The sequence below is a fragment of the Carassius auratus genome, chromosome 3, assembly GCF_003368295.1.
Source record: "Carassius auratus strain Wakin chromosome 3, ASM336829v1, whole genome shotgun sequence".
In the NCBI taxonomy this organism is placed as follows: Eukaryota; Metazoa; Chordata; class Actinopteri; order Cypriniformes; family Cyprinidae; genus Carassius; species Carassius auratus.
In genome coordinates this window covers 22,254,760-22,278,720 of record NC_039245.1, presented here as the reverse complement: position 1 = coordinate 22,278,720, position 23,961 = coordinate 22,254,760, and the positions used below count along the sequence as shown (strand labels likewise).

The window sequence follows — 23,961 nt, the reverse complement described above, 5'->3', positions numbered from 1 at the left end:
GGTATATTTTGGATGTAACATGGTTAGCACAAAATAGATTGGAAATATAACTGCTACTTGCTACTTTTTATTATTAAAAATATTACCCATTATAATTGTAATTATTATATTGTTGCAAGGCACTCCAAAGCATATATGTAAATGAATTACAAACTAACTGTGAAAGGATTGAAAATATATAGTGCTTTAGGGTTAGAAACAACTACATACAAGACCACATATTTCGGACTGGGAGTCCAAGATTAAGAATTAGACATTTACCTCAGTTTTAATCAGCCATGTACTATATTTTATAAAACGCATCGAGGGATGCTGTTTCATAATGACTATGCTAGTTATGGTACTTTAAAAGTTCAGCATCACTGGAAATCCTGAAGTTTCTCTAGTACGCCCCAGTGTTCATGCTGACCTTTAGCACTGATGCTGCGCAGGTCTGTGATCTTCATGAGGGTCTTGGGGAACATGTGTGGTTTGCTGGGTCTGCGCTTTCGCACGTAGATTTTCAGAGCCTCTAGCAGGGGTTCCTGGAGTTGGTCTACTTTTGAAGGCTCTTCCAAATCCTGTCGATCTAGAGAGACAGCCAGAGACGCAGCATATGATCAGAGACATTATAAATTAATAAGATTTCACAAACATGCCATCCCTCAGAGTGCTGTTGAACAGAATATGAACCCTGTAAATGTGCCGTGCTTAATGATGAAGTAGCTCCCACGACCACAGAAGTCACTGGATGCGTTCACATTCTGCACTAGTTCTAGTTTTTGAAATAGTATGCAGTATGTAAAATATTCAATATCAGTATTTCTCCATGCATTTTGCAAACCAAGTAGTAGGTTATCTGGGCTTTCCAAACTACAATTACATTAGAAGTTAAAACTAAAATGTGTCCATGAACAATGCAGCAATAAACAAACAAATAAATATTATATATATATATATATATACAGTATATATATATATATATATATATATATATATATATATATAAAAAGGTTCTGTAAATGTCACTTGTGTTTTTCACTCACACTAGCTGACAGATGTTTGTAGTAGTGCAGGGGTGTCTAAACCTGGCCCTGGAGGGCCACAGTCTTGCAAATTGTAGCTCCAACTTGCCTCAAAACAACTGCCTGGATGATTCTAGTGCAGGCATACTAAGTAAGGCCTTGCTTATTGGGTTGTGCTGTGTTTAAATGAGGTTGAAACCAATTTCTACAGGACAGTGGCCCTCCAGGAGCAGGATTGGACACCCCTGTACTAGTGCTTCTAATGCAGGGCTTAGCAACCTATGTTAGTACTGTGTACTAACAGTTTTACACAAAACCAAGCCTTGCTTCCATTGTGAATCACATAAATTAAAGGGTTGGTTCACCCAAAAATCTAAATTATGTCATTAATGACTCACCCTCATGTCGTTCCAAACCAGTGAGACCTCTGTTTATCTTTTGGTATATTAAGATATTTTAGATTTAGTCCGAGAGCTTTCTGTCCCTCCATTGAAGCTGTGTGAACGGTCTACTGACCATGTCCAGAAAGGTAAGAAAAACATCAAAGTAATCCATGTTTGGAACTGTTACAATCGGAACCCAGAGAAACACAGGAGACGAGAGACCCAAACACAGGTATTTAATGGGTAATCCAAATCAGAATCCACCAAGCAGGGGTCAAAACCATGAATCCATCCAAACAATAAACAAACAGGGAAGGAACAGGAACTGGAACAGGAAACTCGGAAGACGAGGAAACTGGGTGACGGAATGAAAGGACTCCAGAAGACAACAGAAAAAGACAAGTTAAAGCTGCAGTAAGTAACTTTTGTAAATATACGTTTTTTTTCATATTTGTTAAACCTGTCATTATGTCCTGACAGTAGAATATGAGACAGATAAACTGTGAAAAAAATCAAGGTCTTCTGGCTCCTCCCAGTGCTCCTATTGCCATTTGCAGTTACGAACCGCTCCCAATAAGAAATCAACCAATCAGAGCTGCGGTCCGTAACTTTGTTTGTGCTCAAAATGTAGAAAAATTTATACAATAAGCGAGTACACCATGAATCCATTTTCCAAACCGTGTTTTTAGCTCGTCCTGAATCACTAGGGTGCACCTATGATAAGTGTTTATATTCTGACTATTTTAATTTGTTTCGGGGGCACTGCGGCGGGGTAACCCAGTACCTTTGTGATTCTTCATAGACATAAACAGAGAGTAGTAGTTCCGGCTACGATGTTCTTCCGCAAGACGCAAGCAGTTCTGTTTATTAACCGCTAGAGTGTCAAAAGTTCCCTACCGCAGCTTTAATATAGGCAGGGTAATGACTATCAAGTGAAGACACCTGAGTGCAATTAACAGGAGTGCAATAACTGTGATGAAGGGACAAGGCTTTGTGGGAATAGTAGTGCCTACGGTGAGGTGCCTATGAGAAAGTGAGACCACTAGTGGAGACTCAGGAAAACACAGACCAGACACAGCGACATTACCCCCTCCTCCACGGAGCAGCTACCAGATGCTCCACCTGAACACAAGAAGAGACCAAGGAACACAGAGACCAGGAGGGAGGTGGAGCGTCGGAGGACCAGGGGGAGGGACGGAGGGCCAGGTAAAATGGGGAAACAGAGACAAGAAGTGCAAAAACAAAAACAAGGAGCCCAGGAGGGAGGTGGACCAGGATGGAGGGCCAGGTCCATAGAGGGAAACAGAGAGAAGAAGAGCAAAAAACAAAAACAAAACAACAACAAAACACAAGTCCAGGAAGGAACATAACATTAAGTGGCCCAGGGACGAACCGACAGGGCAGGAATCCAGAGAGGAGCAAGGTGGAATTGGAGCCATGCGGATCAATGGATTAAGATCAATGGTGACTTGCATTTGTTCATGAAGATCAATGGTGACTTGCCTTTGCCCATGAAGATAGTCGGTGACTTGAACTTGCCCATGAAGAACACTGGTGACTGGACTTTGGCCATGAAGATCATTGGTGACTTGCCCTTGCCCATGAAGATCATTGGTGACTTGTGCAGAGGCGCTGGACCGGCAGCCATCTTGGGCATTGGAGCTGGGCTGGCGGCCACCTTGTGATGTTGCTCTGGGCTGGCGACCATACCATGCAGTGGTGCTGGGCTGGCGGTCCTCCTGTTTGTAGACCTCTAGAATGGGCCATCCCACCGGGAGAGACAAGTGTGGCTGGGGTATTCCACGGAGACCGATGTTGTAGGTAGAACACAAACTCCCAGAAATTAAAAGCGTCCAACTGATCTATTCATTTCTAGGAACCGGATCATCCAGCCCGGTGATGAAAATGTCCTTTAGGGCCACATCATTATATCCCATACCATCCGCCAAGGTCCAGAACATTTGTGCCATAGCACCCGCCTCAATCCCCTCTTGGCGGAGGGTAATTAATCTTAAGAATTTCGCCCTTCGCTCCACCATTCTGGCTGGGGAGCGGGAATAAAGTCCCACACCGCTGGATCTCGACATTGATGGAGTCCTTCTGTTACATTCGGAACCCAGAGAAACACAGGAGACGAGAGATCCAAACACAGGTATTTAATGGGTAATGCAAATCAGAATCCAACAAGCAGGGGTCAAAACCCTAAATCCATCCAAACAATAAACAAACAGGGAAGGAACAGGAACTGGAACAGGAAACTCGGAAGACGAGGAAACTCGGAAGACGAGGAAACTCGGAAGGTGAGGAAACTGGGTGACGGAATGAAAGGACTCCATGAAGACAAACAGAAAAAGACCGGTTAATATACAATAGGCAGGTTAATGACTATCAAGTGAAGACACCTGAGTGCAATTACTGTGACGAAGGGACAAGGCTTTGTGGGAATTGTAGTGCCTACGGTGAGGTGCCTATGGGGAAGTGAGACCACTAGTGGAGACTCAGGGAAACAGAGACCAGACAGCGTGACAGGAACGACATGAGGGTGAGTTATTAATGACATAAATTAGATTTTAAAAAAGTAAGTAGCTCCTAACTTGCCAGTTTAGAAGAAACTTAAAAAAAAAGGGTGTTAGTCCCAGGACTCCAGAAAAGTTTGCTCCAAGAGTATTTCACAAGTATTTCACAAAGTGTTTTAGTGCTAAAACCAGCTCCTACATCTGTGAAAACTTAGTCACTAAGGAAATCACAAACAAGACCAAATCACAAACAATCCTAAAATAACTGTTGCCCACATTGTCTGCCTGGAGTGTAAACATTTTACAGTAATTCCTTAATCACATAATTTATGGCCTTTTTTTCATGAACAAGTTGGGCAAGAAGTAACAGTTGATCTTGTGTCCAGTTTGGTTTTCTTTTACATTTGCACAACTTCTTACTACCAGCCATTATTATTCTATTCTGTAAATTAAAGGCTGCTTATATGCAAATCTGCTTATTCTTTACGAGATTCAGACATGTAAGAGTCTAACAATTATGAACATTTTGTTTTAAACAATTTGATTTAAATGAATGATACTTCTATAGCCTACATTTGTATTTTTAAATCTTTACTTCAATATGGCAAAATGAAACCTCCTTCTTCAATATTTCTATAAATTAAATCACTGACAGAGACTCATCCCCTATCAGCTGTGTCTCATTTGAAGTCTGCATCCTCTGGAGGTCACATTTTAAGGCTGTATATGTCATTGGGGAAGTCTCATTTAAGAAAAGTAACCATTAAATTGCAAAGTAAAAAATAAATTATAGTATTTTAAACCTCACAAGGAATAAAAGTCAATTATATTATGGTTACTTTTCTTAAACAAGATGTATGCATCCTTCAAATGCGGCCTCCGGAGGACGCAGCCGCCGAAATGAGCCAGTGGCTGTGACTGTGTCTCTGTATAGTCAGTAAGCTTGTTGGTATCATCCATAGAAACAAGCTCAACCCCTTTCACATAGCTTATGATTTCTACCCATTCATTAGTACAAGTTGATCTCAGGAGCTTTGTGAAGATGTTTATTTCTAACCTAAGAACATTTACTGCTATTCAGGAGAACTCTTAGTAGTGAGACAAAATGTTTTGTGAATATAGCCCGTTATTCAATTATAAACCTGGAAACAAAACTTTAAGGACTTTGGAACAGTGGGAGCACAGTGATTGAGTGATTAAATTAAATTAAAAATGGCACATGACCACAAAAATGTTGCCAACCCCTGTTCTAGAGTGTGTTCAGGTGCCGCCCACCTCCGGAGATGAGGCAGATGGCGGACAGCAGTCCTGTCTCCGTGTCGTCCATCTCGATGGGCAGGAGCTGGTTGGCGAAGGTGAACACCAGGTCTGTTAGCGGGCCGAAGCCAGCGTTGTGCATCTGTGTGCGGTTCAGCGTGAGACCATCAGAGAACGTCATTGTGTCCTGGTCAGGCGTGTAACGTGTGCAGATACGCAGTATCTAGAAAGTAAACATCAAATTACTATAACAATGGACCAATGAATTAAGACTATTATAGATCAGCTTCACTTCTCTGTATGACATGCCTGCCAAATAATTTGGAGGAAACTGACCCAAGATGAGCATCAACTATCTGAGACCATCGGAGCTGAAAGTGTATGCACATGAGTATAACAGACAGAAATGTTTGTAATATAAAAAGCAATGGTCGCTGGAAATAAAATTCACAAATGAGATCTCGGCAGGGCAAAATAGCCCAAAAATCGTCAAATTTTTAGGCTGAATGGTAATACACATCTCTGTATACCAGTGGGCTTTAAATATTTAATTATATTTTCATAAGGCACACCACAGATAAATGACATTTTGGAGACCTTGCAGCAGCATAAAGTTCAACAAACTATTCGCAGTGCATTTTGAACTTTAAGATGCAACCTGTTTTTTGTTTTTTGTTTTCTGTATTTTATGCCAAATCTTGTGCTTCAAACAATATTCAAATGAAAAGCATTTGCATAGGAAAATAGCCAATGGTGGCTAATGGCCAATGGTATACTGCTTGCTTGTAGCATGGCATAAATGGAAATATTTCCCTTTTTTACATCCACTCACTGCAGAAATCTGGACCAAAAGAAAAAAAATAGTCAGATGAAAATTCTGATGCCATGCTTCAGACCTACATTTATATCAAGAGGACTATTATATCTACAGTAAATATTACATCCAATTTTTTTTTAATTTAATCAATCTATTATAAAATATAGAGTGCATCTTCCATTGTGTATTTAACTATAATCATGCCCAACAGATGTCTGTTTTAAAGCAGTGGGTGAGTAATTCAATTCTTGATTTGCTTGATAAAAATGATCATTACTGTCAACATGTTTATTACTTTAAGTTTAGTGTGTCAAAAACAGACACAGGGCAGCCTTTACAAGTAATTTATGACAACCTCACGTAGTCTCAACTATGTCAAAAGTCTGTAAAAGAAGAAAGAGAAACATTTGACAAAGTTGATAGTTATAAGAAACATAACTGTGAACTCTATAAAATCACCTCAGCTGTAAAATAACACCCGAGAAAATACAATTTACTTATGCGTGTGTATATGTATAATAGGAGTGTACTGTATATGGTAGGTGTGTGTGTGTGTGTGTGTGTATGGTTCTACAGTACAAACTGTGGCTTGCTGACAGTGATTGGTAGTATTGTCAAGAAGATGAAACAGAATAAAACATGACTGCTGCTGACAGCAGGCTGCTCTCTCTCTATACACTACACAAACGCACACTCACAGAGGCACGTTTGATCCTCCTCCTCAAATGCAACACAAATGGTGAGTTGCTATCACAGGACACACACTCTGACCTTTGGAGCTGGAAATAGTGTGTGTCTTCGAGACATACAGACAGACAGACAAAGTATAAGACTTTACTGTCTTTAAAATGGTCATACTATATAAGTTTGTTTTTACTGATGTTAACTATATAATATCAATCAAGGTTTTATGCACCAAAATCAGCAATACTTTTGGTATTAAAAATAATTTCTACCCTCTTTCCACATATAGGGCTTAATTTATGTAACAATATTTACATAACAAACAGATATTTGTTCAGTGTTGTTCATTTTGTCAACAATTATTAAATGGCTACTTATCAAAAAAATACATAAATAAATAAGGGCATTAAAAATTCAGTTGGAATTATTTACAGTAAGTTGTTGTATAGGAGTTGAAATATATCGTGTTAAATAAAGATAATAAAACTGCAGTTTATGCAAGCAGTATGTTTTCCTTGTACATCAAACTCATATTTTAAAGGATCAAGAAAATCCTGTTTTCCATGACACATGTGGAGACTAATTGTGTGTGTTAGATGAAGGTATTTCACTCAGTTGTTTGTCTATTTTCTCTCTCTCTCTTGTTTTCTCTATTATCTCCACACAGAGTGTCAACTAGCTCTTTTTGTCTCATTACTGCAATAAATACAACTCAGCTCAAACAACAAACAAAGAAATGTCTGGAACTCTACACAGAAAAAACAAAGTATAGTGTAACCATCTCAGTTTACTGAGAAAACAAGAGCTTCAGGCTGAAATACTACTGCACATCATGTTATTACAGGACAAAACACGAGCAGATGTGAAACTTTAGACATCAGTGACTGAACTACTGAAACACTACATCAACAAACCTATGAGAAACAAATGATCTGAGCTCAAATTGTACAATTTACTAATTATTTAACCTCATGTAGAACAATTGAATCATCAAAACCGACTGACATTACTAATTTTTTCAAACTAAACTTAAAACACAATCAGTGACAACAAACTCACTAAGGGTCCAGAGACACAAAAAATTACATTAAAAAGTTATATGAACTTGCAAGCATAATGTCAGACACTGTAATATGCTCTGGTCCCCTCCTTGCTTACCTTGGTGATGAGACATATATCATCACTTAATGGCTTGATGAAGTGGTGCCCGCAGAATAACATAGGTTTAGACAATAGACAATAGACAATAGACAAGTTTTTGGGGCAGACCTGACCTGTTGAAAAGAGATGGTGGTGGTGACGATCTTCTCTCCAGAAATATTGCACACAGTCTTAGTGTGTGTACTTGACTAACTGGGGCCCAGGTCAGGAAGCAGAAAGACTAGCTAAATCGATCGTCGATTATCTGCTTCACGTAACAGAAGTCAGTTAATTCTCAGCACATAGAGACTCTTTCTCCTATATAGACGGTTTCAACGGGCGCACGCGCCTGGACCTAAGTTAACTTCCGGTCTGTGTTGTTTATATCGGTCTGGCTGCGGTGCTTTCTACAAACGCAGTTAAAGGCAAGGTGATGAGTAGACTGAAGTTGGGCTCAGGTGGTTGTGCTGTGGGGTGTGTTTCCCATACATTTATTTATTTTTGGAGACTCGCCACAATTTTAAAACTGATCTTTTTTCAAAAAGGCTTCATTGAGTAACGTTACATACTGCACGTTAAATAATAATAATTCCTTACATTTATATGTTTAAATATCAAAGCGAGGCACAGGTGTTTTTATATCGCTGTATTTCTGAAGGAAGACTTGCATGTTATATGCCTGAGCAGCGTATGAGCATACCAGCTCTGCTTCGTTTACAGCTGTTACTGGGGAAACCTCTATTTCTCGCGCTTTATGTCTATGTCTCCTATCTCCTGTTGGCAAATAATGAATTTGCATTTTCATTAAGTCCGCCTGATCCACGCAGCAAACATTTTGTTTGTTAACAAAAAATATCTCCTCTAGAGGGACTTGGCTGTTGTTATTGATTCTATTTGGAAGTCTACCGGAAGTTAAGTTAGGTCCACAAAAGCGCTCATGCGCAGTAACGTTTGTTTATGTTGTTGCCGTTGAAACCGTCTATATCATACTATAAAGACAGTGTCTGTTCACTGAACTAGTGTTTTGCATTGCATGGAGGGATTTGTTATTGTCAAAAACCTTAAAACTGGCTGTTATGAAGCATCTGTTTAAAAAAACACAACTTGATCCTAGAGAATTAGTTAATTACAGACCGATCTGTATTCAGCAAGTGCTCTGTGTGTGTTTTAGTCGCTATCTGTTTGTGGGTCTTATTTAGTGTCGTTTGTCCACTGATAAACTCCATTTGTCAAAGCTACAATCAAGAGAAGTTTTGGGCGAGAGCAGGCAGCATTCAGGCTGTGTGTTTTCCCTGACAACAACAACAAAAAAAGGGTAGGGACACAACGCAGCTCGTGTGTTGTCTGCTCGAGAGTGAAGCATGCAGTGTCACCTCTAGAGGGAGTTGACCGCTACAATGCAAGTGTTTTGCTTCACTCTCAGAAGGCTCTCTTTGAGGAGGGAGCCTTCACTGGCGTTTCTTGCGGTGCCAGCCCTGCTTACGCCAAGCCGGAGCGGTGGTTTTGCTCGCAGGTTTCGCTTTCGGATCCGCTGGAAGGAATGTAGACAGGTAAGTCCCTATCTTCTTCCTTAACCACCAGATCCGGCGCCCACTCTTTGGGGTTCGGAAGCCCACGTTTGTGGTACTTTCTCCCCGGTGAGAGGGCTTGACACACTGCCTGTCTTTCTCTGAGGAGATTGATGTGGAAGCCATTGATGAGCTCGTCAGTTGCACAAACATCAGTTGCAAAAGCACCAGTTACACAAGCATATTATGCCTAATATTATGATAAGAGAATAAAATTACATATTTATCTGACTATGTGAAGTACAGAAGCTCTTGGGATGTAATTTCTTGTGTGAGAATGCTAAAGACGCTAAAGTCAGAGTGGCGGTCCCAGACTGAAGGCTTCTAGTGGATAGGCTTCATTTTAGTTAGATAGCCTTCGTCATAACGTCCTGACGCCTAGGACTTTTTGAGGGTCAGCTCTCTCTGGGAAAAGCTATGTACATCGCATTACACGGTGCCCGTCTCTCCTCAGTGCCCTCAGGAGATTGTTCTACCAACCCTGCCGGTGTTCCAGGGCGCAGCGGTCTCCGGTGAGTGCTTCTCTCAGTTACTGCCTGGAAATGTAGCGATGCTAAGAGGCTAGCTACCTCTACGGAGGTCTCTCAGCCGATACTTCACTGTTCTGAGGAAGGATGAGGTGTTGTGTCCTGTTTTAGATCTGCGCTTTTTGAACCGTTCAGTCAGGTGACTGAAGTTCAGCATGCCTGCACAGGCTAAGTCCGAAAACTGGTGTGTCACGATCCATCAAAAAGATGCACTTATCTCCATAATTCTTCATCAGAAGTTCCTGAGGCTTGCTTTTGGGGGCAAAAGCCTACCAATACGGAACGTCCTCTGACCTTGTACTCTCACCCCACACTTTCACAACTCAACCACATTGACAATTGTTTGATATTAGCTCAATCAGAGCAGCTGACGGTTCAGCGTCGAGGTGTCATTCTTGCTCACATGAAAGAGCTGGGGTTAAGACTTAACGCCAAGAAAAGTGTGCTTTCTCTAGTACAGAGAACCACTTATCTGGGCGTGGTGTGGGATTTGACCACGATGCAGGCACGTATGTCACCTGCTCGGATCGAGTTGATCCTCACTGCAGTCACGAGAGTGAGTGAGAGAAGGCTGGTCATTCACTGTCAAGCAGTCTCAGAGATTGCTGGGTCTGATGGCAGCTGCGTCCAACGTGAATGCTATTGGCCTGCTGTACATGAGACCCCTACAGTGGTGGCTCAAGACCAAGGAGTTCTCCCTGAGGGGAAACCCACTTCGCATGCTAAAGGTCATGTGGCGGTGCCTTCGTGCCTTAGACATGTGGAGAAAACCTTGGTTCTTGTCTCAGGGCCCGGTGCTGGAAGATCCTTGTCACCGCGTAATGCTAGCGTTGGATGCATCCCTCACCGGATGAGATGTGTTCATGAGTGGCCACCCTGCCCGCAATCTGTGGTGTGGCTGCCATCTGACATGGCATATCATCTGCCTGAGTATGCTGGCCATGCTTCAAGCACTACATTACTTTCTCCCAGATCTAAGAGATCAACATGTGTTGCTGCGCACCAACAACACAGCAGTGTTCTCTTACATCAACCACCAAGGAGTTCTGCGCTCACACCGTTTACACAAACTAGCATACCAGATCCTTGTGTGGTCCCAGGGTGAACTCCTCTCACTGAGAGCAGTCCACATTCCTGGGCATCTTAATTTGGGAGCAGACATCCTGTTGAGGCAGGGGCTGAGGCCTAGGGGATTGGCGGCTTCACATCGAGGTGATGTAGCAGAGTTGGAGAGGTTGGCCAGATTTGGGTGGATCTGTTTGCGACTCGAGATACATCAGACTGTCTCCTCTGGCTTCCTCTGACTCATCCAGCTCCACTGGGAATGGACACCATGGTACAGATGTGGCCAAGGCTTCATCTGTATATTTTCCCCCTGACTGCTCTGCACGGTCACTGCAGTCACCCGGATCCAGTACGTATCCAGACCAGATGGTGGATTGGCACCTAGAAAGGACCTCTACATCCCTAAAAGACAGTGGAGACCAGGACAACTAGAGTCCCAGAAACAGATCTCCTGTAAAGACCTTGTCTCGGATGACCACCAGGACAAGACCACAGGAAAAAGGTAACTCTAATGCACAATCGGACTTTGCTGCAGCCTGGAATTGAACTACTGGTTTCGTCTGGTCAGAGGAGAACTGGCCCCCCAACTGAGCCTGGTTTCTCCCAAGGTTTTTTCTCCATTCTGTCACCGATGGTTTTTCGGATCCTTGCCGCTGTCGCCACTGAAGTGAAGTGACATTCAGCCAAGTATGGTGACCCATACTCAGAATTTGTGCTCTGCATTTAACCCATCCGAAATGCACACACACAGAGCAGTGAACACACACACACACACTGTGAGCACACACCCGGAGCAGTGGGCAGCCATTTATGCTGCGGCGCCCGGGGAAATGGCTTGCTTGCTTAGTTGGGGTCACTTCATCTACAGCGATATCGTGACTCAATCTCTAGCAGGCACTTGCTTCATCCTTTGAGGCTGGTTTCCGGCTTCGCCGCTCTTTATGCTTTTATGCTTCCTGGTCTCTGACGTCACCTGCCTATGATGTCTCATTCCTTCGAGGTACCAGGGTTACATACGTAACTTTAGACATTCTTTCAAGACTCCACTGGCTTCCTATTAAACACTTTTTACATTTTAAAATCTTGCTAATTACTTCTGAAGCCCTGAATGGTTTAGCTCCTCAATACTTGAGCAAGCTCATGTCCCATTAAAATCCTTCACATCCACTGCAATCTCAAAACTCTGGACATTTGATAAGACCTAGAATATCAAAAGCAACTGTGGGGGGCAGATCCTTTTCCTATTTAGCGCCTGGAAACTCTGGAACAATCTACTAAGCATTTTTTGGGAGGCAGACACAATCTGTCAGTTTAAATCTAGATCAATGATCCATCTCTTTAACCTGGCATACACATAACACACAAACACATTTCTATAACTCAAATTTGTAAAGGGATTGTAAAGACTGCATTAATTAGGCCAACAAGAACAAGACCACAAGAACCAGAGTCCTCTGCACAATCTGACTTTGCTGCAGCCTGGAATTAAATCACACCATACTGGTTTCTTCTTGCCAGAGTATATAAAGGTGACTTGACTTGACCCCTACTGGTGAGCCGCTTCAGGGCACCGAGCTAGTGGCTCTAGGCGAACCAGAGGCCAGTCTTGCGAGACTGGTTCTCTTAGGAGGTCACATGACGTTGTGGGGGCCCCTGCCAATTGTGCTTCATGGTGTCCTGCAGGCTCTGTTCTAGTATTCCTAGCAGATGACGTGGGTCTGAGGACAGTTGTTTTTAGGAGACTGCAGCTACGAGAGTCCCGATGCTGTGGCTCACAGCGGTGTACTCCACATTACACGGTGCCCGTCTCTCCTCAATGCCCTCAGAAGATCGATCTGCCAACCCTGTCGGTGTTCCAGGGCGCAGCGGTCTCCAGCGAGTGCAAACTTGTGCAAACGCTGATGGGTTGACATGAATGCAGATGAATCCAGATCGGTGATGTGGTATTTGCTTTCCCAACCATTGCCCAACACTAAATTAATTTGCTGAATGCATAAACTGTATTTTCCTGCGCTCAAATCTGCCAATCTAAAGGAAACGCTGTGTTTGAGGTAATTTGTTAATTACCATAGACTTAGAATTTGCAACTATCACAGTTATTACACTTATATACAAAACTTTGTATGAGTTTGTGACGTCACGTGCACTACCGCCGGTGGCAGTAAACAACCGTGACGTGACCTCCTAGGAGTTTTCCAGAGCAGCTAGTTCGGCCGTCTCCTACCGGTGAGCCAAAAATGTAAATGTGACATTGCCCACGTCAGTTAATAGTTTTTTTTTTAGCCAATAAAACTATATTTAATGTAGTCTAAAGCGTTTTACTTCTGAACTGACTACATACTTTCTTTCTAAAATAGATCCATTTTACATCATTTTGAGTCAGACATGGCACAGAAAGTAGGCATATACAGCAACATTATGTAAATAGAGTCTGCACAAAAAACTGTATGATTACACATGCATTAAATGACATCACTGCTTTCCCAGGCATTGCAAATGTACAGTTCTAATTAGTAAGTTGTACTCATGACAGAAAAGGTATAGCATTTGAGAGACCCTGCATTAGATGTCAAATGAAACAATAATTCTGTTCATGTTCAGTTTGCCAACTTTACAATATAATAAATCATTGTTAAAGTCTTTTCTCCAGGGTGACAAGAAAACAAAAATCCAAACATTCAATTTCAGATGTTTACTGTATTCATCAAATTCTCTCATACATACCTGCTATGAAAGTTATGAGAAAAATATAAAAATTTTCAATTACAGGAAGTAAACAAATGTTTATCAGTAATTTACTAACCAACATTTAAACATTGAAACTAGCCCCTACTGAGAGACGGCTTCAATTAAGCTTGATCTGAAACTCAGTTAATTTGAATCCTGAAACCCATTATTTTTTATTAAATTGTATTTATATTATTTTAATGTATGTACTTTGCTAAAAGTAACTAAAATTAAACAATCTACTTTAAATATTCCTGTAACAGTGTTGAAATATAGCATACAAAACAGGTTGTATAATATTAAGTGTAAATAATATTAAACACATAAAATGTAAATGTAGTATTTAATATTTATTATGTTTAAAATAAATGTTATGTTAAGATCGGTTTCATGCCCTAGTTGTGTATAAAATTGTATGGTTGCATGATTGTCATGATAGTCCAGCACACAGACATGCACATACCAATATGTCGAGGCAGGCAGCTTTGAGCAGTGTGATCTGATCGGCGATAGTGAGTCCAGTGAAACCAGGAACTCGTTTGGCAAACTCCACGATTTTAATAATGCACTTAGTGGCCAGTTCACTGAACTTATCCCAGAGGCCCAGATCCAAACGCACACGGTGATCCGCACTGGAATTCTGCAGATGACACACACACACATACAGGGATAGAGAGTTAAAATTAAATATTTTGTCTAAACATGCACCATGATTGTCAGTGTTATCTCACTGCTCCAGACCGCCCGTGTTCACGCTGCAGCAATACCGACAGAAAGATACACAGAGGAATAATTCTCTTGTATTTTATATGAGCACTTCATTACTGGCAATGCTACTATTTACAAGTGACAAACAATGAAGCTCAATTAAATTTATTTTGAAATATACCAAAATATATTTCAAAATGTATTTCGGGATGAGAAAATACACTTCCAATCTTACAGTAGCATATAGAAAATATACTTGGTTTCTCCCAAGGTTTTTTTCTCCATTCTGTCACCGATGGAGTTTTGGTTCCTTGCCGCTGTCGCCTCTGGCTTGCTTAGTTGGAGTCACTTCATCTACAGCGATATCATTGACTTGATTGCAAATAAATGCACAGACACTATTTTAACTGAACAGAGATGACATAACTGAATTCAGTGATGAACTGCCTTTAACTTTCATTTTGCATTATTGACACACTGTTTTCCAAATGAATGTTGTTCAGTGTTTTGACGCAATGTATTTTGTTTAAAGCACTATATAAATAAAGGTGATTGATTGAAAGGTGACTTGTGCAAATATATTTAAGCAAATATACTTTTGACCATATTTGTATATTCCAATATATATATATAATAAATTAAATTAAATTAAATTAGATTAAATTTGTGAGAGATTCAACCTAACATACATCCTAAATGTGCCATATTAAATTGCATATATACTAGTACTCTAAACATATTTGAAAAATGACATGCTGTTTAAAAGTATCGATTTCTGTTAATTCTGAGATATCCCAAAAAGAAATACCACTGTTCATTTATGCTGGCCCCGGGTTCGATTCTGTCACTAGCCTCATTCATCAAAAAGGATGGTTTCCTGCACTCTGGACTGAAACCCCCAAGCTGTGAGATGCTCTGTGTGGATGCTGGGCAGGCAATCTATTGTCTCAGGCTCAGATCAGTAAATATGATCTCTGCTTTAGAGAGAAGCATATCACATCTGGCATTAAATCACTCTAAGAGAATGGCGCCACATTTCGCTGAGAGACCTCACCAATGATTGGCAAACTAACCACAGAAAGACAAGTGGCCAGACTTTGATATTAAACCTACTTGTCTTCTTCCTCCCTGGGGCAAAGATGATGCTGTCTGATTTCTCTTCCAGTCTCAGTCAATTACCACATGGTCATAATTCAATAAAGCCAAACAAGGAAGTGGCCAGGGAATTCTAATTTAATTTAGCAACATTTATCCTAACAAATTAGACAACTTGCGACATTAGAAAATAAGCTGCCAATGTTAGAACCAAATTCAGCGGCATCAATCACACAAAAAGTGTGGCCAGCAAATATCACGTTGCGGTGTGGGTGCTCACAGTGATCTAAAAGAGCACATGGTGCCTATGCAGCTAATATTCAGCCATCTCAAAAGCGCCTCCTTGAACCGAAAGCCACATATCAGTACTGTTTTATTTGATCTTTAAAGCTGCCAGGGTCATTTCTCATAACCATCACTGTCAATAAAGCATTATTCATTGTAGGATGGAAGCACAGCTATCTCTCTCACCCGCCTGTGAACTCCTCAATCACTGAAGGATGAGATTTGAATATTTTTATGGCATAATTGGAGCTTTAACCTAAATCTGAGAGCGCATGGCTTCTTTTCTTTCGCATAATAAAATAATGTCGGGAACCAATCGTGTGTAATAATGAGCAACTTCTCTCTGGCTGAGGAGCGAGGATAATCAGGTAAAGTGGGCCATTTCAGCTTAATTATACTGTACACAGTTCACATTTTCAGAGCATATCAAAGATGTTTAATTAAAGGGACACTTTTTCTTTAAATTATAAAATAGTTTTGGCTAATGCTATATGACCCTGATGATTGTGGCTACACTTCAAAGGACTCCATGAACATAAAAGGTGGTAAGCCCTTTTGACTTTCAGATTTTCATTTCATAAGTAAAGTCACATTTATTTATAGAGCACATTTAAATTCAGCATACACTGAACAAAGTGCTGTACAAAACAGTCATAAAATATATTAAAGTATAAAATAAAATACAATAAAGTTGCTGGATTATTAGTCACTGCAGTTAACATGGATTAAAATGCAAAGAATACATATTTAATTTAATTTATTAATTTTAGGTTTTCTTGTAAGGTATTGATGGCCTACTTTGGCTGAATTTGATAGATAAAGTAGTACAATCAGAATTCCTGTAGGTTAAGTGAGCCAAGTTGAACTTTCACTAATTTTGCACACATTCATTAAATAAGATGATTTTAATTGAGTATTTTATAATTTACATGTATAATTGACTTTTTTTAAAGAAAAAACTAACAAGTATGCAGTCAGATACAGAAGAAAACACAGCAGAAAGGAAGGCGAGGCATGAAACTGAATCTGGAGTTATAAAAAGATGAAAAGAGCTTATTTGTTGCTATGTGCATTATAGTCACAATTGTAACTTGTTGTAGAGATCATTTTCATTAATATATATTTTTAGATTTCATCAAATCACGTCAACACACATGTTCTATCATTAGTTTTGAATTTTATGCATAAATTGAATTGAATTTTACTCATAGCCTAGGCTATATGTTTTATGTTAAATATGTTTGTTTGATAATATGTGGCAAAAAACAAACAAACAAACAAAAACAAATAAACAAATTACATTTATTTAATTTTGAGATTTCCCACTTTAGCAGATCAGCTGGTCCACTTTACTTGAATGTGGTAAAGACATTTATTTGGAGTTCATGATCTCAGAATATTTACTGGTATGTACTTTCCAAATAACATATTATTTTAACTGAATTCAAACAAAAATATTACAGCTGGGGACTGTTTCAGAAAGGAAGGAGGTTAAGTGAAAACTTGGAGTATGTTAACCCTGAAATGAGGGAAACTCTGAGTTTTCCATTTCAGAATGGGAGGTTTGTCAAACCCGAGAAAGCAGGGTAAGTCAAGCCCATTTCTGAAAGAGAGGTAACTTATACTTAGAGTCAGTTACCAATGGTAACTTACTCTATGAACCTAACCTGTTTGGAAGCACAGAGGGTTAAATACAACATGAGTGAATAACTGCTTCAATGGTGTAGATAGTAAAACGTTGGGCATGGAAAATTAGCTTGTGACACAATTGACAGAGTTCGAGTCGGCTTTTGTCAAGCTCGTTCCTCTCACTTTTCCCATCACATAATCACATTAGAATCTATTTTCAATAAAAATGAAGAAACTTTTCTAAAAGTAGAAGTGCCTAACAAGTGTTTAATAATGATAAAAGTATTTATAATTTTTATAAATATAATAATTTACAATCTGCTATAATTGCATCCTGTTAATGTACAACAATACTGATGTGCAAATAGTTCTAATTCTGTATGTATATGCCAGTATTACGTATAAATAGCATCAAATTATTATTTACACTTAGCCTAAGAACTGCTACTTTTAAATTGTAATTTAAAAGTATATATATATATAGGCTGCTACTCTTCATGCTTTATATGTTTTATATGTTTATATGTTGATGGTAATCAGCTCTATATTTCTTCGTGGCCCGGTGAAACACACTAATTTCAAAAACGAATGGAATGCATAGTCGATATAAAAAACTGGATAACGAGTAATTTCTTACTACTAAATTCTGAAAAAGCAGAGGTGTTAATTATAGGGCCTAAAAACTCTGCATGTAATAACCTAGAACACTGTCTAAGACTTGATGGCTGCTCTGTCAATTCTTCGTCATCAGTTAGGAACCTAGGTGTGCTATTTGATCCCAATCTTTCCTTAGAAAGCCACGTTTCTAGCATTTGTAAAACTGCATTTTTCCATCTCAAAAATATATCTAAATTACGGCCTATGCTCTCAATGTCAAATGCAGAAATGTTAATCCATGCATTTATGACCTCAAGGTTAGATTATTGTAATGCTTTATTGGGTGGTTGATCTGCACGCTTAGTAAACAAACTACAGCTATATCTACAGAATATCGAGCCCCCTGTCTGAGACAGAAGGTCCCTCCTCTGCTTCGTTAAATTTTTCCAAATCTGTTTCACTACCTCTGGATGGAGTTTCCATTTCCCCATTGGTAGTGTCTATTCAAACGTCCTGGAATGTAACCTGGTGTTGTCCACCCGTACTACGACATGACAGCCCCTCAAATGATGGAGGAACTATTTCAGAGCCAGAAATAGACATTAGCTTGTGATGTTGACTCAAGGACATGAGATCCCGGAGTAGCATGGACATCCAAACTATAAAATCTTTTGAATGTGTGCGGAGAGGACCAACATGCTGCATCACAAACCTGTTGTAAGGGGGCACCCCTTATACCCATGAGAAAAAACATTTTAGGATCAGAAGTCTTATCAGAGGCTGATTCTAAAGTTTCAAAGGGGATTTCAACCAGCCCCTCGAGAACTCTGTCTGGTGGAGGAAGCCCTAGCAATAAGAATGGCATTAATAACATCCGGTGAAAGCCCTGTGTTCCTCAGTTGGTACCCTTCAGGCAAAACATGAAGATTCCACAGGTCGAGCCTGGGATTGAATATCAAGCCCCCTGTCTGAGACAGAAGGTCCCTCCTCTCCGGAATTGCCCATGGAGAACCATACTCTGTTCAGCCAATGTGGTGCTATCAGCAAGCGAGAACTCAGAGAGAAGTAGAGGGGATATTGCACTGTCTGATGGGAGGTGAAGAGGTCCACCTCTGCTTTGTAAAATTTTCCCAAATCTGTTTCACTACCTCTGGATGGAGTTTCCATTTCCCCATTGGTAGTGTCTATTCAAAACGTCCTGGAATGTAACCTGGTGTTGTCCACCCGTACTACGACATGACAGCCCCTCAAATGATGGAGGAACTATTTCAGAGCCAGAAATTGATGTGCCAATCGAGCTGATGACCCCACCCTATTCCCCTTGAGCTGGGTGGGCATCCAAGACTGCATTAGCAGTCTGCGATGACATGGTGCCCTCTTGGCGGTTAACATATTTTGCTTGAACGCTTTGACTGTACGGTTTAAGCCTCGAAGACCCAAGATTGGGTGCACTCCACCACCCTTTTTGGGAACCAAGAAGTATCTGCTGTAATAGCCCAACTCTCTCCTTGGACGAGGAACATGTTCTATGGCCTCTTTGACCAGAAGAATCTGTAGCTCTCAAACCAGTACCTGCATCAGCTCCGCTTTCACGGAAGTGGAGACCACGTCAGTGAAACTTGGAGGCTGATGAATAAATTGGATCCTGTATCCTATCCATACTGTGCTCAATACCCACGCAGAAATTCCCGCCAGAAGTTCCATGCTGCCAGACTCTCTTAGAGTGGTACCAATTTTAACACTTCCTTTTAAGGAGATGTTAGATGTTCCGTGTCCTGAACAACGTCAGGAAACACTGTAACATCTAACATCTTCCTGGAAAACCACCGCCCTCCGAAGCACAAGAAGTGGCGAGGATGGAGGGTTTTTTGAGGGTAATGGGAAGGGGCGAATGCTCACTTGTGCGCCTAGAGCCACTAGCTCGGTGCCCTGAATTGGCGGACCGGCAGGGGAAGACCGTACTAGCTGCTCTAGAGACCTCCGTAGAGGTAGTGAGCCTCTTAGCACCGCTAATTTCCAGGCGGTTACTGAGAGAAGTGCTCGCAGGAGATCGTTGCACCCTGAAACATCGGCAGGGTTGGCAGAATGGTCCCCTGAGGGTACTGAGGAGAGACGGGCACCGTGTAATATGGTGTCAATGGCCCCTCCCTTTGAGACAAATCCATGTCTCAACGAAGCTCAGCAACCGCTTCCTCGTGTGCCCAGAGCCAGATACCAGCAGGGGATGACTTTACTAGCTGCTCTGTAGACCTCCGTAGAGGTAGCGATCCTCTTAGCACCACTAGTTTCCAGGCGGTAACCGAGAGAAGTGCTCGTTAGATGAGAGCATGAAGGAACACAACACTTACCATTTCGTTGACTCATCCTATGAAGATCTGTAGCAGCCACTTTGTGTGATTCGGGGGGAGGTGGTTTCCAGCGAGGTATTAGATAAAAAGAGGAGATCGTTCTGCCAACCCTGTCTGTGTTTCAGGGTGCAGCGATCTCTTGTCTAATGTGAGTTCTGTCTGTTCCTGTCTTGCCTCCTGCTTTCTCCCTGGCCACTGGGTCTCCTCACCTGGAGGTAGTAGCAGTAGTAGTAGCCCTTTATTTTCACTAGTTACAAGTACCAGCGAAATTAGCCATCAACCTGTCCATACATACACAACATACATACAATGGGGTAGACAGAACAGGAAGACAGAGAATTGAGGAAGAAATACAACATAACATTGGGAAAGTAAGGAGAAAAAAAACCAATACCCATACTATGCTCCTTTTGGGAGTACAGTATGGGAATATGAAAAAACATCTCAGCAACAGAAGCACATACACCATAAACACATGACTTTGCAACTGGGGACGGAAATTGGGGGGTCGAGGTAATCCAGTGCAGGCAGCAGCCGTCCTACCCTGCAGCTAGAAAGCACTGGTCGAGGACCTGCTTGACAGTCTGGGGGTACAAAGCGGCGAAGGCGAGGGATGGGGTGGGGAGTTGAGTGCATATCTGTATATGTGCAAGAGTTCATGTATTAGTAGGCCTGGAGAGTAGATGCCTCAGTCCGCAGATTATACAGCCCCATAGCAAGTTGCCATGGAGACAGCCTGGGGCTAGACAGAGTCAACAACAATCCCGGTGTCTGTGGGAAACGGGTTGAGGGGTGCAGAGCGTCTCGTTGCCATGCTTTCCAAGGGGAAAATTTGTTATCCAGCCAAGGCCAAGTTGGGAGTGGAGCCGAAAGAAGATAAGATACCAGTTGTTTTGGTCTTGTAGCCGCATTCCAATTTAACGGTCTCTATGATTGTCTTTTTTGGTCTCCAAATCCTCCAATTTCCTTTCCAAAGCCGTGAGCTTCACCGTGATGTTATCCATATTGCAGTTAATAGTCTCAGTCTCAATGCTGATCGCTCTGCCCACTGCTTCAATCATGATGGGCAGCCTTATGAGGCTTTGGACAGCTGTTCCCGTCTTCTGAATTTTTCTATAACCCAGGGCAAAGCTTAATCCAATCAGCAGAAGACCTGTTATCATGGTTCTGAATAGGTAGATATCTTCAATGTCCTCCACGGAAAGAGCCGCCAGACACACGACCCGCCAATTCGCTCACGCGTCCATCTTGTAGCCAGCTGCAAACGTTCCATCAGGGCAGTCAGGTTCCCCCGAACCCAAGCTCCTCGTCGAGAAGATGGTGTCAATTGCGTTGAGAGATCAAAGAAATGCGACCGCCTCCGTTGAGAGCTAAAGTAAAAGAGAGGTCTGACGTGAGCGGCTTCACCTCCATAGCCAAGTGCTCTTGGTTCCTGGTGCTGTGGTCTGGTCTCTAGTCTGTCTCCTCTACAGTCCTGCACTCTGTCAACAAGGGTCCTTCTTTAATATCTGCCTGGATGACCCTCCGCCACAGTGGGAGATGGAGAAACTGAGGATACTGGACTTTTGGGGCTTCTCCAACTATTTGTTCCACCGCAAGGATTGACAGATACTTACAGAGTCCACCTACAGTGATAACCCCACCCTCCCTCATCAAGTTCCAGATCTTCTTCTGACTCCCACTGAGAAAAGGAGAGAGAGAGAAGAATGAGGGAGGTCAGAGCTGCTGCATCTGCCATTGAGACCCTGGATTGGTTGAACCCCCCACAGTCACGACTGAGTCAACCAAGTGCTTTGAATCCGTTAAAGGATTTTTAGGCTGCATAAATTAGGTAAACCGGGAACACTTCCCATAACACCCGATGTACTTGCTACATCATTAGAAGAATGGCATCTACGCTAATATTTGTCTGTTTCTCTCTTATTCCGAAGTCACCATAGCCACCAGATCCAGTCTGTATCCAGATCAGAGGGTCACTGCAGTCACTCGGATCCAGTATGTATCCAGACCAGATGGTGGATTGGCACCTAGAAAGGACCTCTACAGCCCTGAAAGACAGCGGAGACCAGGATAACTAGAGCCCCAGATACAGATCCCTTGTAAAGATCTTGTCTCAGATGACCACCAGGACAAGACCACAAGAAACAGATGATTCTTCTGCACAATCTGACTTTGCTGCAGCCTGGAATTGAACTGCTGGTTTCATCTGGTCAGAGGAGAACTGGCCCCCCAACTTGCCCTGGTTTTTCCCAAGGTTTTTTTCTCCATTCTGTCACCGATGGCATTTCGGTTCCTTGCCGCTATCGCCTCTGGCTTGCTTAGTTGGGGTCACTTCATCTACAGTGATATCTTTGATTTGATTGCAAATAAATGCACAGACACTATTTAAACTGAACAGAGATGACATCATTAATTCAATATTAAACTTTCATTTTGCATTATTGACACACTGTTTTCCTAATGAATGGTGTTCAGTTGCTTTGATGCAATGTATTTTGTATAAAGTGCTCAGTCCGGCACCGTTGGCATTTTCCCATCCTGTGTCACATCATTTAATTAGCAAACAGTGTTTGGAATAACGGCGTTTAAAAGAACGGTGTTAGGTAACAACATTATTTTTTTCAGTAACGGGGTAATCTAACTAATTACTTTTCCCGTCGTTACAACGGCATTAACGTTACTGAACGTTACATGCGGTGCGTTACTATGCATTGATTTAATAAACTATGCAATCCGAACACATCCCTGGCTCACACTGTTACACAGCGAGTGAGCAGCAGGTGGGTTAATAACGAGATAAGCGATTAAGATTGGCTAAGGCAGAGTCATGTGTTTCATGGTAGCCAATCAGAACCAGTGTTTTTACACACACGCAGGCACACGCGCCAGCAGCGCCAAACACACACAAACACCCACACGCACGCAACAGCAGAGATTCGCAGCAGCAGCAGAAATGGCGAGTCAGGAGCAATCCGATGAAAAGTTGGCATTTTCATGGTGGGGATATAAGCACTACTTCAAATTCATAAAGGCAAGAACGTGCATGTAATGTATACATGTGATGTGTGACACGCATCTACAAAGCTAGTGGACAAAAACACTTTTCTTACAAAGATAATACTTGAAGTGCAGGATAAAACTCTTGCTGTCTGTTGATGTTTCAACTGAAATTTCAACTGACTTGTGAAAACTGCAAAAAAAAAGTAAAAAAAAAAATTTGACATATAGCATTTTTTTTTTTTTTTTTTTTTTTACAGTAACGCAATTAGTTACTTTCCTTGGTAACGAGTTACGTTTATTATAGAGTAATTCAGTTACTAACTCAGTTACTTTTTGGAACAAGTAGTGAGTAACTATAACTAATTACTTTTTTAAAGTAACATTCCCAATAGTGTTAGCAAATAATACTTCTGCACAATGTTTCTCTTTTTACAACAGAAATGTGAATTCTGCCGGTATTCAGACAGTCTCATGCATACAGATACAGATTCGGCCTATGCGTTTTTTTTTTTCTGATCACAGCCATGTTGAAGCCTGCAGTAAATGTTTTGCATTGTTATGTCAGTCCACTCTGCTTATTGTTTTTCGAGAATGTTGCACTCCTGTTTGTC

At 41.3% G+C, this 23,961-nt stretch overlaps 1 protein-coding gene across 1 annotated transcript in view; it reads right to left on the bottom strand.

Moving 5' to 3' along the window:
• The window catches only part of LOC113051042 (retinoic acid receptor beta-like), a 47,436-nt gene that overhangs the window by 4,722 nt on the left and 18,753 nt on the right, over window positions 1–23,961 (bottom strand). Inside the window, exons 3-5 of the mRNA XM_026214658.1 lie at window positions 14,152–14,328; window positions 5,179–5,383; window positions 410–568 (exon numbers count right to left, since the gene is read on the bottom strand). Of these exons, the coding sequence (XP_026070443.1) occupies window positions 410–568; window positions 5,179–5,383; window positions 14,152–14,328 (541 nt within the window). The remainder of the gene's footprint in view (window positions 1–409; window positions 569–5,178; window positions 5,384–14,151; window positions 14,329–23,961) is intronic.